The 16,376-nt window shown below is 36.8% G+C and overlaps 1 protein-coding gene across 2 annotated transcripts in view; it reads right to left on the bottom strand.

Moving 5' to 3' along the window:
* Positions 1-16,376, bottom strand: part of Zfpm2 (zinc finger protein, FOG family member 2) — a 424,411-nt gene that overhangs the window by 125,754 nt on the left and 282,281 nt on the right. For both annotated transcript variants that reach the window (XM_069991247.1, XM_069991248.1), the window contains one exon: positions 16,264-16,375. In XM_069991247.1, the coding sequence (XP_069847348.1) occupies positions 16,264-16,375 (112 nt within the window). The remainder of the gene's footprint in view (positions 1-16,263; position 16,376) is intronic.

Below are 16,376 nucleotides of genomic sequence, written 5' to 3'. Positions count from 1 at the left end.
ACAGTGCCCAGGCCCAGAGTTCAAGTCCCACGACCAACAAAAGAAAAAAAATATATATATATTTTCATATATATGTATATATATAATCTTGAATGATTTCCTTTTTTTATTCCTGGGATTTTATTTTTAGGGGATTATGGAAATAAGTTTTCCTTAATTTAAAATTAAGAGTGTACTGGGATTATTTGTGATAACAAAATATGGCCCTTTAGCTTCAAGGAGTTGAAGCTAAAACATGGAATAAACCTTATATCATAGTAAGGACTGTATGAGAAGATTTTATTTAATGGGGTGAAGAAAACATTTCCTGATTTTTTTATTACTACAAGGCAGATCTGACACCATTACTTTTCTTTCTGTCATAAATACAGATGAGTAAGACTTGACAGGCATCACTATAAAACAGGTTATAGATAAATTCATGCATCTTTCCTTCCACTCCGACCTTTTGCATTCGGCCCTGATGAGATTGGCTGAATAGAATGACCAAGGTTTGATTTTAGGTTTCTAGGTCAGAGCTTCCTCTTGACAATATTTCTTTCATTTCTGGAAGTAACATTTGTTAGGACCTCTAACATGCTTTCATTTTTGTAAGTAGTATAGGAGAAGAAGAAGAAAAAAAAGAAAAAGAAGAGAAAAAGGAGAGGAATCTTAATTCACATGCAGCAGGACTATCTCTGTGTCTCCGGCACAAAACTTCAAATCCAATCCAAGAGCTGGCTGTGTATTAGAAGTCTGCAGATTTAAACCTCTTCCCCCATGATCAAACTGGATTTATGGAGCATCATAACTCTCCAGACACCATCCAGCAGCTTATTAATTTAATAGACTCCTGTCCATTCACTGATGTTCCTGCCCTGACAGTCTCTCAAGATAAGGGGAAAGCCTTTGACAGGACAGAGAGCATATATATTTTCTTCTGTTTTCTTGTGGATGGGGTTGTCGACAACTTGAAATGTGTGGCTCAGCAAATTTGTTTTGTCCCTTTCCCTCCCCCTCTTTGTGCTTTGCAGGAAGGATGACAGGGGCAGGCCTCCCGACAGTGCTGGGGGTCAAGGGCCCTGTGTTTCCCCTAAGTATTCAGTTAGCATTTTGTTTTGCAAAAGAACAATGGGTTGATATAGAGGCCTACATGTGGGGACCTGAAAAGAAACAACATTCGTGTTTAATACCCAACATAAATTAAGAGGTGTTGGAGAGAAGAGGAAAAACGGTAATAAATGATCCCATTAAATAGATTATTGCAGCGTTTTCTTTTCTTTCCTTGAATCCCATTTGTGGGAATGAGGGAGAATGCAAGAAAAACCAAAAGAGCACCAGTCAATCTGCTGCATAGTCAAAGACCAAACAGGAGGAAGTTTTCAATATTCAAATTTTCCCCTTCTGATATTTCTAGGGTCTAATTGTGTTTCTTCTATATCTCTAACATGCAAATCAGTTCACAAGGCTTACCCGGTGAATGTTTACAAGGGGAGATAGCAAGGTTAACTATTTCTATGCCACAGAACACCCATCTGTAAAAGTCATGCCAGTAATCACTGCACTTTGGCTTCCCAACCTTAAATGTACACAGAATCACCTGAGACCTTATTAAACTGCAGATATGAATTGGGGAAGCCTGTGTAGGGCCTGAGGTATGACGTTTCTAACAAGTGCATACCATGGTACTCGTTTGCTGACCACCCATTACGTAATGAGGCATTGATCAAATTATCATGAGGGAGGATAATTTAGTATTAAGCAAAGTAAAACATAACTGGAATATATGTGAAATTTTAACAGATTCACTACCTCATATACTGAATGTTTCAAAAATTTCATAAATATGAGACCCGAGAGTTACAATGGCCTGCCCTCCCCCTTTTGACTAATCCTGTTTTATTTTTATTCCAAGTGTGTAAAAATGACTATTTTAATGTAGTTTCAGGTAGTTAACTTAAACAAGTATATTTATCTAGGTGAGGTGGCTCATGCCTGTAATCCCAGCAACTTGGGAGACTAGGATCTATTTATAAGAAGAAGATTGGAGGCCAGCTGTGCGCCAGCTATGAGGAAGCCATAGGGAGGGGTGATTTAATCTGAGGTTAGTCCAGGCAAAAAAATGAGACTCTGAAAAAACAAACAAACAAAAACTCTAAAACAAAAAGTAACGAGGGCTGATGGGTGGCGCGCAAAGGTACTGAATAAAAACCTATGATTTGAGAGTTTAATTTTTTGAATTTATATTTCTCTTAATTGTTTCAAATTCTTTTATATAGTAATATGCTGACAAATATAGTACAATGCATATTATGTGTATATAAGACATTCCAAAGCATTCCTCTGTTCTAGGCTGCCTAGCATCTTAAAAGTCTTATTGAGTCATGAAACACTTGTCTAGTCTTGGTAAGAATGGCATTGTGAGTACTGGATTTTCAAATAATTTCCACATTAGTAATTTCTGATGGTGTGTCAAATCACATTAAAATTTACTCTGCTGATTGATACATTAGAGATTTCTAAAAAAAATATCATTCCAAATTCAATGGGTGCATACTAGGTGCTGTTGGGGACCATACAGAGATGAAAAGTATAATCTAGGCTTTATATCTACTTTAGGACAATGTATAATCTATGGAGATCTCCTTCTTTATGAGGAAGTACTTCCAAAGGCAGTGTGATACTTAGTGTGTAGGAAATCTTGAACTTTGTTTATTAACAATGGAAAAGATAATGACAAGATTTTTATTTAAGGAGAACACAACAAAGAGAGCTGGGAATCGTGGCACATGCCTTTAATCCTAGCAACTCAGGAGGTAGAGTTAAGAAGATCATGAGCAAGCCCAGGGAAAGTTGAGTGAAACACTGTCTCAGATACAAAACATGGAACATTTGTGAAAATTTAAACAATTAACTGTAATTACAGCCTAGGGTATCTGTGGAGTAGTTGTGACAAATGAGGCTATAAAAAGCAGGGTAATTAAAAATAGCTAGCTAGCTAGCTAGTTAGATAGATAAGAATCTAGGGAAACAAAGAAAATAAGACAAGAAATGCATAAAGAGAGAAAAGAAGGAGAATACAGTCATAAAATTAAATGCATAATTCACATAATTAAGAAAACTGAGAGTAGGGGGAGGGTTGGGAGGAATGGGGGATGATGACGAAAGGGGTAGTGGATCAAGAAAAACACCTGGCAGTGTGGGAAGACAGCCCCAGCCCACAGCTGCAGCTGATGCTGACACTCCTGGCTGACAGGGACCCTGCTGAGACCTAGAAAATCCTCGGTCAAAATGATGGTGCTCAGAATCAACTCCAAATGGATCAAAGACCTCGGAGTCAAAGCAGACACCCTGAACACATTACAGGATGGAATAGGAGAAACCCTAGGTCTCCTTGGCTCAGGCCGAAATTTTCTGAATAGAGACCCGGAAACACAACAAATCAAAGAAAGGTTGGACAAATGGGATTGCATGAAGTTGCAGAGCTTCTGCATGGCAAAGGACAAAGCTAGCAAGATCAACAGAAAGCCCACGGATTGGGAGAAGATCTTCACTAGCCATACAACGGACAAGGGTCTCATATCTAAAATATACTTGGAACTCAAAAAATTAAATCCCCCAACAACAAATCCTCAAAGAAACAACTGCCCAATAAATAAGTGGGCTAAAGACTTAAAGAGAAACTTCTCTTAAGAAGAAAGAAATGTTCAACCTCCCTAGCCATAAAAGAAATGCAAATCAAAACAACATTGAGATACCACCTCACCCCAGTTAGAATGGCAAAAATCAAGAACTCTAACAACAACAGATGCTGGAGGGGATGTGGACAGAAGGGAACCTTACTGCATTGTTGGTGGGAGTGTAAACTTGTTCAACCACTTTGGAAAGCAGTATGGAGGTTCCTCAAAAGACTTCACATAGAGCTCCCCTATGACCCAGCAATCCTACTTTTGGGCATTTACCCAAATGTTTACAAACAAGACTACACTAAAACTACCAGCACAACTATGTTTATTGCAGCATTATTTACCATAGCTAAGATATGGAACCAGCCCAGATGCCCCTCAGTAGATGAATGGATCAAGAAAATGTGGTATATATACACAATGGAATTCTATGCCTCCATCAGAAAGAATGACATTGCCCCATTTGTTAGGAAATGGAAAGGCTTGGAAAAAATTATACTAAGTGAAGTAAGCCAGGCCCAAAGAAACATGGGTCCCATGTTCCCCTTATTTGCAATATCTAGTATATGTATGAGTCAAGCAGAAAAGGTCAAATAATGTGATGTTAGGAAAATGAATCCTTAGATATGTATTTAAATTTTTTTTCTTTCATACATTTGTTTCTAATGCATTTATAAGATTATTTCTTTGTTGCTTTGTATGTCCCTCCCCCACAGTATAACCCCTGCTTTCACTATATTTGATGTCCGTATAATTTGTGGAGGAGATGGGGAAAAACAAGTCATTTAAGGATACAGGTGGACCCATTGCAACAATGAGAAGTACAAGTTGTCATGTCTAAAACGAACTTTACAACTTTGGTGCGGGGGGTGGGTGGGGGGAGAGGGGGGAGAATTGGATGGGGGGGCGGGGGGAGGATGGGAAGGGATGTGAAGGGGAAACAAAGGAGGAGGCTGCAATGCTTGATAAGAAATGTACTCATTATCTTGCCCATGTAATTGTAACCTCTCTGTACAGTATGTTTACAAAAAATAAAAATAAAAAAATAATGTACACACACAAAAAAAATGGTGGTGCTCACCACCCAGCCTCCATCTCACCCCACTTCCATCGGCACCCCTGACTTGACTTTTTCTGCCTAATATTTTGGTTCTAAAGGGGGCGCTTCATTCTCTTCTTCAGCCAGACTGAAGCAGAGTTGCTCGCCCTCCTCAAGTTTTCCTCTCAAATGAAACCTGTTGGTCTTTGGCATTTGTCTTTTAGCTTTTTTCTTTACTCATCCTCTTGGTATTAGAAATATTTCCTTACAGTAGAAAGCAAGCAAAACATATTTGGCAGGTAGAAAATTGGATGAGTGATAAATAACCAAGTAGAGCAGGGAGAGCTGAAATGCAAGCACTTGAAGAGCAGCAGGCCAATATGAAGTAAGATTCGTTGTGTAGAATTCTTGAAGCAAAAAAAAAGATTTGGAACTAAAGGGACTTGGTGTCTTATAAGGCAAGGCTAACAATGATGCTAAAACTAGTAGAACTGGCCAAGAAGAGAGAAACCTACATGTGCAGCCATTCTGTATGGAGTCAAGTGATATCTCCTGCCCATGTTAGGAGAAATTAAGAGATTTAATCTTTGGTGAACTGGAATAGGGACAATGGGTACAAGGACTGGCTGAGGAAAAGGGAATGGTCACATGCCTCTTGAGGTAGAAGAGGTTGAGCTTGGATAGCGTCTGTGTAACACAGTCCTATTTTCTCATTGAGTCCTCGGGATGCTAGCTGCAAAGTTCATAAATCTCAGAGAGGAGTAAGACATTCTCTAGAGAAATTAACCATGCTCAGACAAAATAAAATAGACATCCTGTTATGAGAGAATGTCATTAACATGGCTGGTTATTATCCTTTGGTCTTACATAAAACCCACCAGTTAATGAGCCCTGCCTAATTAGACTACTTTTACATTCAGCCTTCTCAGTGCACCACATTTAAGGAGTACGGCAAAGAACCAGGTCTTGGCGGCCCATACCACCTATAATCTTAGCTACTCAGGAGGCTGAGATCTGAAGGATCACAGTTCAAAACTAGCATAGGCAGGAAATAATAAAATCACAACAAAATAACCAGCAAAAAAAAATTTGGCTGGAGGTATGGCTCATGTATTGGATCATCAGTCAATCAAGCAAGGCAAGTATGAACTCTTGAATCGCAACCCCTATAAAGCAGAAAAAAAATAAAGCAGACATTTATGTATCGCAGACCATTTGAAGATAGCTTCAGTATTAAAGCTAGGGCCCAGAATTTGAAAAAAAATACAAGGCCCCAAATTTTCTTAATATCTTCAATTGTGTCTTGCATTCAGAGAAAGGTATTTGTATCTTTATAGAAAGAGCAATATGTATGCTGAAAAAAAAAGAATAAAGAAAACTTTTTGTAAGTTATAAATATAATAATTAAAATTATTATTTTAATGAATTTCAGAAAGTCTCAGGAGTTTCAGAAATTTGAACATAGTCACTATATATAATATATAATATATATACAAAATATATACCTGTGACACAAAATATATATAATATATACAATATAATATATACACACAAAATATATACCTATATTGCATCCCATAGTAAGTAAATTTATTCACTCTTATTTCTTCAGAAATATTATGGAGGACCTTCTATGCACCATGCACTGCCTAAAAGAATTTTTATATTATATTTGGGGAGAAAAAAGTCTAAAAATATCACCTTGAAGTTTAATCAGAAAAATAAATGTGGATTGCAAAACTACATATATCCAAGAAATGCTTACAGGTAACACGTGGTCAAATGTAAAACAAACCTAATAAGCAGTGGTTTTTGGTTGTTGAGGTGGTAGCTGTTGTTGATAGTAGTAATGGTGACTCTTGTCTTATTTGAACACACTTTTAGATAGGCTTCACTGTGGATTAGATGCTAATCCACATCATTTCACCTAACTTCTGTTTGCAGGGTGTGTCTAATTTAATCAACAATGGGTATTTCTAGACCAAAAAGAGGAATATAAGAAGGCGGAAATGTTGATGTTGAAATGTTATTCAAAGTCAGGTGTTGATGAAGTAGAAAAGATGATTTGCTACCATCTTCTAGAGAAAGGGGCTAAAAACATCATTTAAAAAAAATAAAGCTTGGTTTTCTATTTTTTTTGTCAGTTGTGAAGCTGGAACTCAGGGCCTGGGTATATATATCCTTGAGCTTCTTTGTGCTCAAGGGTAGCATTCTAAATGAATAAGCTTACCGTTTGACACAGTTATCTTAGTACAATGATCATGTATTCCCAGAACTGTTGGAACTTCTCCCCTGCCATCATGGTCAGGTCTTCTGACTGAGCCCTCGAATGAGCCCATATATGGCCCCATTTACAAACTCTCCTCTCATGAATACACTTGGCATATTCCAGTATATGAATTTCTTGGCTTACCAGGCCAGCCACCTTGTAGACCCTCACTCCATTTCTCAAACTAAATCTCCACTTTCCACATCCAACTAAAATTCCAACGCCTCTGTGGATTTTCCCTTGATCGTATGTTATAAATCTCCATATTCTACAACCTGAACGAACAAAATTCCGTCAGTTATTTCCTAAGGCCAGGGAGTGTTTTACACTTAACAGTGTATCCTTGGGACACTGCCATATCACATACAAAGCATGTGCTCAGTTTCTTATATTTTATTTGGGGAAAAATTGTGAAAATGAGTTATTGGAATGAAAATAATTATTATACAGTCAGGAAATAACTGAAGTGCTGTTAGGTAAGGGACTTTATGGATAAGGGAAATATTTCTTGTACCCTATTTTTAATGTGTAAATAGAGCCCTGAAGGCTAGGACTGTGGCCCAATAAAAAGCAGGGCTGTGGGTGAGGCTCATGTGTTAGAATTCCAGCTGAGCAAGCAAGCAGAGCAAGCAGGAGGCCCTGAGTTCCAGCCCTAGCACCAAAAAAAAAAAAAAAATTCGCCCATCCTACCACCTTTACGTAAATACTCCCATAATTTCATGTTTTCATTTCATTTCACTTTCCAAATATGCGATTGTACTTATAGTTGTAATAATAGCAGACACAAAGACACCTTGTCTGCTTTATTTTCCACCTAGAATTATATAATGTGATAACTTCTTCTATGGCACTTGGTGATTTAAAGAAATTATTTAGAGAAACTTACCCTGAAAAAATTTTACTCCAAGGAGTTGTCCCTCATTTTAGCTGACAAAGATACTTTTGGGGGTAGCTTTCAAGATTAGTATCTCTTTGAATGACAAGCTAACATCCCTGAGTGATAGTGTCTCACCTCTCAAAAGACCTTGCTTTTCATTTCTCATTTTTACCCTTAGAAAACGGATGTATTCTTAGTTCTTATCATTTACCAACATGCTAAGTGGGTTTTTACCCCTAAGAGACAGAAGCTTCATTCATTCTTGTATCCAGGGTGGTTTGGGATTTTTTTTCCCTTAACACTTGATAATACATCTAATCCACCAAAGTAATTAATGATATATCATGCAGGGCTATTTACCGATATCTTATTAAGAAAACGCAAAGTGGCGTTCATATGAAAACAAATATATATTTTCCACATCGTAGAGCATGCATTAATAATAAGAACATAGCTTTTCAGTACAACCAAACTCATGCTGAAATCATACCAGTTAATCCTTAGCACAATTGTAAAAACAACGAATGCTCAGTAAGAAACAGAAATAACAGAAATGTGTGCTGGATTTGCTGTCATCCTGAAATATGCAACAGATCGCTCTAATGATAAAAAGAGAGTCACTACTGTGGTAACTGCTCTTGACCCAAAGAATACCTCAGAAATGGAATCTTTTGGAATTAAAACCATGGTTTTCTTACATGCACCAGTTTTTATAACTGGTGATTCTTGGAACAAGGACAATAAATTGCTCACTCCTTAAAATATTTCTCTCATTCTAATAGAACATAACCAGAAAAAGCCTCAGATGTTCATAAAACATGTTGGGTTTTCAGCATCGCGTTATCCTGTGGAGCTCTGCAATCAATTACTGTTATACCACCATCATTAATAATTTTCTTAATGAAAATGATTCTGTTGATCTCCGTTGTATTTTAATTATCAGAGTTAAGCATAATTACACTGCAGCTCTGAGCTGGCATGTGGACTCCTTTAGGGTGCAATTTTGTTTTAACACACTGATAATGTAATTTTACATTGTGTCAGTTTGTTTGGTTATTATCCAGTTGTACAATTCCACTGTATTCCTGATAACAGATAATAACCTTAGTACCTCCTATATCCTGAAGTCATTTAAAAAGCAATATTGGAATTCTGAGACTAGCTAACTTAATCGCCTTATGATTTTATAATTCCCACTGCTAAATATTTGGTTCAGGCACTCACCCACTTTTAAGAATACTGTGAAGCTAGACAAAAGTCATACATTTTGTATGAATTTGCTGAATGTTTAAATACATGCTTTCAAATGAACACAATTTTTCCTTTTAAATTTGTTTGTTATTATGAATGATTAGGCCTCCTATGTACAGTTAAACATTGATGTGGAGGCAGCTTTGAAAATCAGCTGCCATGTTAGACACAGAGGCTACCGCTGTCCGCTGGTATCATGGTTTACTTAGTGCAGCTTCACTGTATCGTGGACTTAAAAAAATATATACTGTATTTCAAAAGTTTAGTGACAAGTAAACAGATCCTCTACTGAAACGTGTTACATGGACCAGACTTTTGTAAGAATCCTTTACAGGAAAGGACTTTGTTTTGAAATTTTGATCAATTTAATCATTGTACAGAAAATTGCTCATCCAGACTAGATCATATTAGAATTTCTGTCATTATTTCAACAGTGTCTAGTATAGGGCCTTGAACATGTAAGGTAATCAATGAAGAGTTAGGTAATTAATTGCATGGCTAATTTGGTGCAAACAACTAAAATCAGAACTTGGAAGAGGTCAATGAATGGTTTTGAGAATAGTGTACACTCTTCTATATGATTGAAATTGCTGTGGTTTTAGAACACAGAAATTACCAGAAAGATTTTCTGTTACTGAGTTTTTAGTCCTCTTTTAAAAATTTTATTTTAATGTAAAGATGCTGTACCGAGAGGTTACAGTTACATGAGTAAAGTAATGAGTGCCTTTCTTGTTGAGATGCTGAAACAAGGACACAGGATGACCCATTGCAACAATAAGACTCATAAGACACTATGTTTGAAATCAACATTATAACTTTGTGGGGGAGGAGGAGTGAGGGGATGTGGGGGAGGGAAGGGATAGTAGGAGAAAAACAAAGGGAGGGCTAACAATGCTAGAGATATTAGTTCTTAGACTCTTTCTACTCAAATTAAAACAAAAGAAATGTTAAAAATTATTGATAAATATATATATGCAAATTTGTAAAAAAAAAAAAAAAGGAGAGGTAACCTGCTACTTTGCCCCTCACAAGTGGCGTCTTCAACATTTAGCTGATTCCTAGTTAGGAATTAAAGTTTACATACTTATGATTAAATTCTAACCTCATCCCATATGAATTATATTGCCTTGAACTTACTTCATGTATGAAAACCTGTTTATTTCTCTGTAAAATGGAAATAGTATTGTTTATATCATGAATTTGTTGTAACGGTAAATAAATTAATTTTTGGAAAGTGATTAGAATGGTGACTAAAATAGAATTAAACCCTAAACATCAATAATATTATTGCTATATTTGTACTGGTATTCCATGTAGGATTTTCAGTAGAAGCCCTAATATCAAACTGCAGAATCAGTTTAGTGGTGGAGTGTGTGCCTAACATGCATAAGGCCCTAGGTTTGATTTCTAGCAACACGTACACACACACACACACACACACACACACACACACACACACACACACACACACACACACGCACACTCAAGAGAGGTGGTAGTGACTCACATCTGTAATCCTAGCTACTCTGTAAGCTGAGATCTGAGTGTTGAGTCTTGAAGTCAGCCTGGGCAGAAAATTTGAGCAGGTTCTACTTTCAATTAAGCAGCAAAAAAAGCTAAACTAGTGGCATGGCTCAAATGGTAAGAGTGCCAGACATGAGTATAAAAGCCCAAATGAGATCATAAGGCCCTGAGTTCAAATCCTCATACTGGCAGAAAAAAAATCATTTGATAAAGAAATAAAACCTAAGATTTTCAGGCCTCTCATTTCTATGACACATTTGCTCAGATCCATGTGGGTTCACAGTGACTGAGTGGGACCTATGTAAATGTAAACTATAAACAAAATATCAGATGATCACAATTTCTCCCACACTAGCTTCATTTCTCTTAATTAGTAATTGATCTGTGACTGAAGGCAAACTGGGAGGAGTATAAAATAACCAGCAGTATAATATTTATCATAACATATGCAGGCATGTGTATAGCTGCTCCTCCACAGAATTATACAAGGTAGCTATTATGGTTCCATTTTCACAGGTAATGCACACAGAGGGTAAATGGTTTACCCAAGGTTAATACAGCAGGTATTGTTCTTGTTTTTACAAAAATATTCTGCTTTCCTGTATAAAGAAATATGTGAAAGGTGAAGTAAAGCTAGTTATTAGTTTTTTTATACTTTTCATTGACAGTTTATTTTCTTACTATAAAGACTTGAAGCATGTGAGTGTTTTGAAAGAACAGCTCTAAAGAACTTACAAGATAAAATTATCCTTGATTGAAAGTTACCTGGAAGACCAAACAAAAGAGAAAACAAAATATTCTTGTAGAAGATGCATTCGAGGCTTCATTCTGAAACTCAAACTATAAAAGTATAAGTAAACTCCTTGTTTTTTTTTTAATTTAAAAATGTCACCATATTGGCAACTCTAAAAGATAAGCAATGTGAAAGACTGTAGTAAAGAAAATAAGTAGACAATACTCAACAGTGGATTTGAGGAGTAAATGGAAAGATAGTGCCCTCCCTCTCATTCAGCAGAGCTCTCTCTCACTCTAGCTCAGAGCTTTTTAGTATGTTTCCACTGGTGATAAGTAAATTAGAACTATCTCTTTGGAGTCTGTTGAGAATAATGGACAAAAGCAGATGAGCCAACAAGTCTGGTCCTTCCGTGTCTAGGTAATCTAATTATTTTCTAGAATGACAAGCAATAGTTGAGGGTAAGGTAAAAGTATATCAGATCAGCATGCTAATGCCAAACACTCCACATTTCCTTATTTTGATACAAGATGATAGTAGGCTATTAAACAGCTTTAAGTGTTAGAATATGAGTTGATAATAATTATTTGATGGAAAGTCAGGAAATGAAAGCTTTAGAGTTACATTTAATTTGGGACTTGTTTATATTTCAGCATATTTTAAGAAGCAAGTGTGTATCTTGAGTAAGACCATCTTATCTGAATATATAAAAATTCCACAAATAAGACATTTCTTATAAAATTTTCACACATAAGAAATTTAGACTTCATTTATAAATAATTCTAGACATACTATTTACCATTGGCCTATAATAATACCTTTGGTGTAGAATATATAAGTTTAATAACTTTGGTATAGAATACATAAATTTAAGTTTTTCTACTAGAAAACAAGGAATAAATTGTGGTCTCTCTATGATTTATCCTTTGTGAAAGCTCCTATGATGTTCTGATTGGTGTATTGCCTCTAGATATATGAAATGATGTCACCACATCAAAAAGCTACTTGCTTCTGGTTTTATTTAAAGAAGTATTTATCCTCCATCCCGCTGACACATGTGGAGTTAAAACCTCTTTACTAAGAGTCTGCTACTAAAAGTCATTATGGTGTAAGTATTTCAGGGACTACCTCTGGCCTGCACCCTTGTCAAAATTCAGCAACACTTTTTTACTTCCCTTACTGTGCTGATGGAGTAAGGTGAGGACTTGCCACCCCCAGGGGACCTGTCTGAGGATAATGCTTACTTGGAAGGAAGAGACTGGAGAGAGATCATCTGGGAACAAAGTTGGAACAATTACATCTTCAGGTGTTTCTGAAGTTCATGATATCCCTGGAGTTTCAGTTACACAAGCAGATGAATCTCTCTAACTCACCCTCTCCCTGACACACACACACACACACACACACACACACACACACACACACACACACACACACACACACACACACCAATTTCAGTTGAATATCATTTCAAAACAAAATCGTAGGCAAAAAGTAAATGTAAATCAAACCAACACTATAATTCCATCTCATTCTACTGAGAATGGCAAATATTAAGAAAATGGCAAAATATGCTGGCAAGAATGAGCAGGCGGTATTTTCACACCCTGGTGGTGATAATCTAAATTAATGTAACCACTATAGTAATCAGTAAGGGTTTCCTCAACAAATATAAAAAAGTCCTACTTATGAGCCTGACACCATACCACTCTCGGGCATATACATGAAGGAGTATAAATTGCACATGTGAGATAGTTCTATAACCATGTTTACTGCAGCTGTTCAAAATAAATAAGCAGTGGAATTATATCCCAGGTACTCAATAGCCAATGAATAAATAAAGAAAATACATCTAGGATAACCTTGGCAGAGGATCACAATGGCCCAATAACAATTTGCACATGACCATATAAAATGATGCTTATTGAAATGGACTTCAAGAGATGGAAGCAAGAAGTGTGTATGTGTGTGTGTGGGGGGGTTGCAGTTCTTTATTTTTTCTTTGGAAAATTTCTTGTTGTCACTGTTTTTGATTTCTGTACCCTTTGTATATAAATTTATCAAATTTAAGAAAAGGAAGCAGAATCACAGAAATAATAGGACAAATGGTGAACTGATATCACAGTGATAGTCATTAGACACTATGTTGAAAATGAACTTAACTTGGGGAGGTGAGGGGGGAGTAGGAGAAAATGAGGAGAGGTAACACTCTTCAAAAAGAAATGTAATCATTACCTTACTTATGTAACTGTAACTCCTCTGTACATCACCTTTGCAATAAATTTTTTTTAAAAAAGAAAATATGGTATGTATATGCTACTGAGTTTTACTCAGCTCTAAAGAATAATGGAACTCTGCCATTTGCAAGAAAATGGATGGAACTGGAGATCATCAAGTTGAGCGAGACAAGCCAAACTCAACTGTCACAAATCTAGACTTAAAATGAAAACAGTGGTGGTAATGGCAATATTAATAGTAGTGAGACATAAATATAAAATGAAGACTGTCCCAGGGGATCAGTAGAGGGAGCAGGGGAAAAGAAGACATTGAAGTATCAATGGATTACATTTAACATACACATCTTTATTTATGAAGTCAGCATAACCAATCACTGTTTGAAAAGCAGGGAGAAGAGGGAAGGGTAGTAGTTTGCACAGGAACTGAACCTGCCTAAAGTATACTGTACATATCTGTGGAATTAGGGTTTACAATCCCTTCTTTATGAACACATGGGCTAACCAAACATAAAACACAATTATATTAAGTATACCTTCAAATAAAACCTAATGTGTTATAGATGCTCAAATTAGTCAATACTTGTTACATCTATATTGCCAAACAATTATACTTTGAGGCCTTTGCAAGACAGAAGACTTTAACGCCCATGGGTCCCCAATAGAGATTACTTCTTGTGGTCATATTTTCTGTGGCCCTAAAGAACCCTAGCAGAGTCTCAGGATTGTCTTTCTAGAGCTTCAGGACACACTCAGGATGAGATGTCCCCAAAGGCAATCTGAATATATGAAATTAGCTTCTGGCTCCTGAAGTCCACTAGAAGATCAGAGTAATTATTCTATGTAAGTATTGTCCAGTCCTTTACTTAAAGCAGCACTAGTTCCTTCACTGGAAGGACAAAGCAATGAGTAACAATGAGAGAAAAGTGTAGAATTTGGTGTGGAAGCATTGGAGGAAAGGTTCATGAGTGTGTGTCTTAGTGAATGGCACTTATTGATGTACAAGACTAGCCCATGGTTGGACTCAACACATGTCTTGTGAGTTCACTGATTAACTGATGAACTCCTAAAAATGCCCCCAAATATTCTGTTGGCAAAAAAGTTTCAAAAATAGCCAATCTTTAGCACAGAGGTAGAAACACGTTTAAAACATAAATACTTCCCTGAAGTAGAATTACAATTTTATAATCTAACAACTGTGTTTCCCAGAAAAGATGCTTAAATTTAAGGTGCAATGGATTTGAATCATTGTTATGGTTTCTTCATATTATATTATCACAATGATGATAAATTATTTTACAAGAGAAATCTGTTCCCCACATTTAGATACATCTTAGATATTATTTGTGTTTTGAGTGTGGGGCTTGGCTCACTGAATTAATGGTACAGCCTCACTTCATTTCACTCTGATAGGTGTTATTGATATATCCAGGGGAAATCTCATTTCCCTTTTAGCTCAAAGCGCTCATCAGCATACCGCAGGTATTTTAGGTTAGAAAATTAGTGGGTATGGACTAGCAATTATAGAAGGAAAAGAAATATAATCAGATCCTGGTGTGAGGATTGTTTTTATAGCTCACAAATTCCCTCTTTCCGGTGTTTCAATTTTCAAAGGCATATGGTAGTTTAGAGGCAATCCTCTTATAAGTGTACAAATTGTAATGATTATAGGAACAAGTTGTAATTGTTTCTAGCAAGTTTTTAGGAGTCTTTGATGTTATGATTAGTGTTTTATATGTTAATATATTGATAGGGGGTGCTTATTTGCTTGTTCCCTTGTATGCTTTTATGGTTTCTAGGTTCAATGTGCAAATAAATCTTTGATCTCAGTAGGTCTATTTGGTTAAAGAAAAAAAGAAAGCTGAAAGAAATTAAACATGAGAAGCACAAGGTTTTGCAATATTTACAAAGTAGTGAGATGAGGGATTTCATTGGCAGAGTGTAGAGAAATGGCCCATAACTTAAAGGTGGAGAAAACCACCACATGCAGTAACGCTGTCCTGTCTTACAGAGAATCAGCCTCATAATGTTGTCATCACCAAGCTGTGGCTCCTTTGTAGCCACAGTATAGCTACACGACACAGTCTAGGCTGATGTCACACTGAGCAAATCAAAGGCAATGCTCTGCAAGCCATCGGCTTCCCCCTGCCCCTTAGCATCCTGCCCTTCACAGATCACCATGGGGAAGAACTCAGCCTTTGCAAAGGTTTCATTTTCAGCTCTCCTCTCCTCATGCATGATTTCAGGAAACGGTCTGCAATGTAGAGCCTCCTGGAGCATGCACCTTGACATGAATTGCTACATTTCAAAGGGAATCTACTTTATGATAGATACATGGCTAAGAGGGAAATCTGAGATTTCATCAAATCAGGCTATTCATAAAATACTCCCCACAAGAGAAGGGGACTTGTCATGCCCCAGGAACATAGGGTTAAGTAAATGTGTGTGGCATGAAGTAATTAATAGTGGGATGTGTTTTGTTTATCTTGTAAAAGGACAGATAGCAGAAGGCTTTGAAGAATATATAGGCTAGCAAACCACAGAAAGGTAAAAGAAAAAGCGGATCATAGTCTCCTTGATATCCCCTTTCCATCCAGCTCCTCTGGGTGCTATTTTGCAGTGTTCAGGTTTCAGTCCTTGCAAAGACACAGGGAAATGATCTTGCATTTACCTTTGCTGTAAACAATGCAGTTGTTTTTGTTGTCTTCCACTCCTTGCCAAGTCACATCCAGCAGCCACTTGGGACCAGCAGTCAGCACCATTGGAACCTGGGTCTTTGTCTTC

Source organism: Dipodomys merriami, unplaced genomic scaffold (genome assembly GCF_024711535.1).
Source record: "Dipodomys merriami isolate MVZ:Mamm:240054 unplaced genomic scaffold, mDipMer1.0.p SCAF_4, whole genome shotgun sequence".
Taxonomy (NCBI): Eukaryota; Metazoa; Chordata; class Mammalia; order Rodentia; family Heteromyidae; genus Dipodomys; species Dipodomys merriami.
The sequence above is the reverse complement of the archived record's forward strand: the minus strand, read 5'-3'. Positions and strand labels throughout refer to the sequence as shown.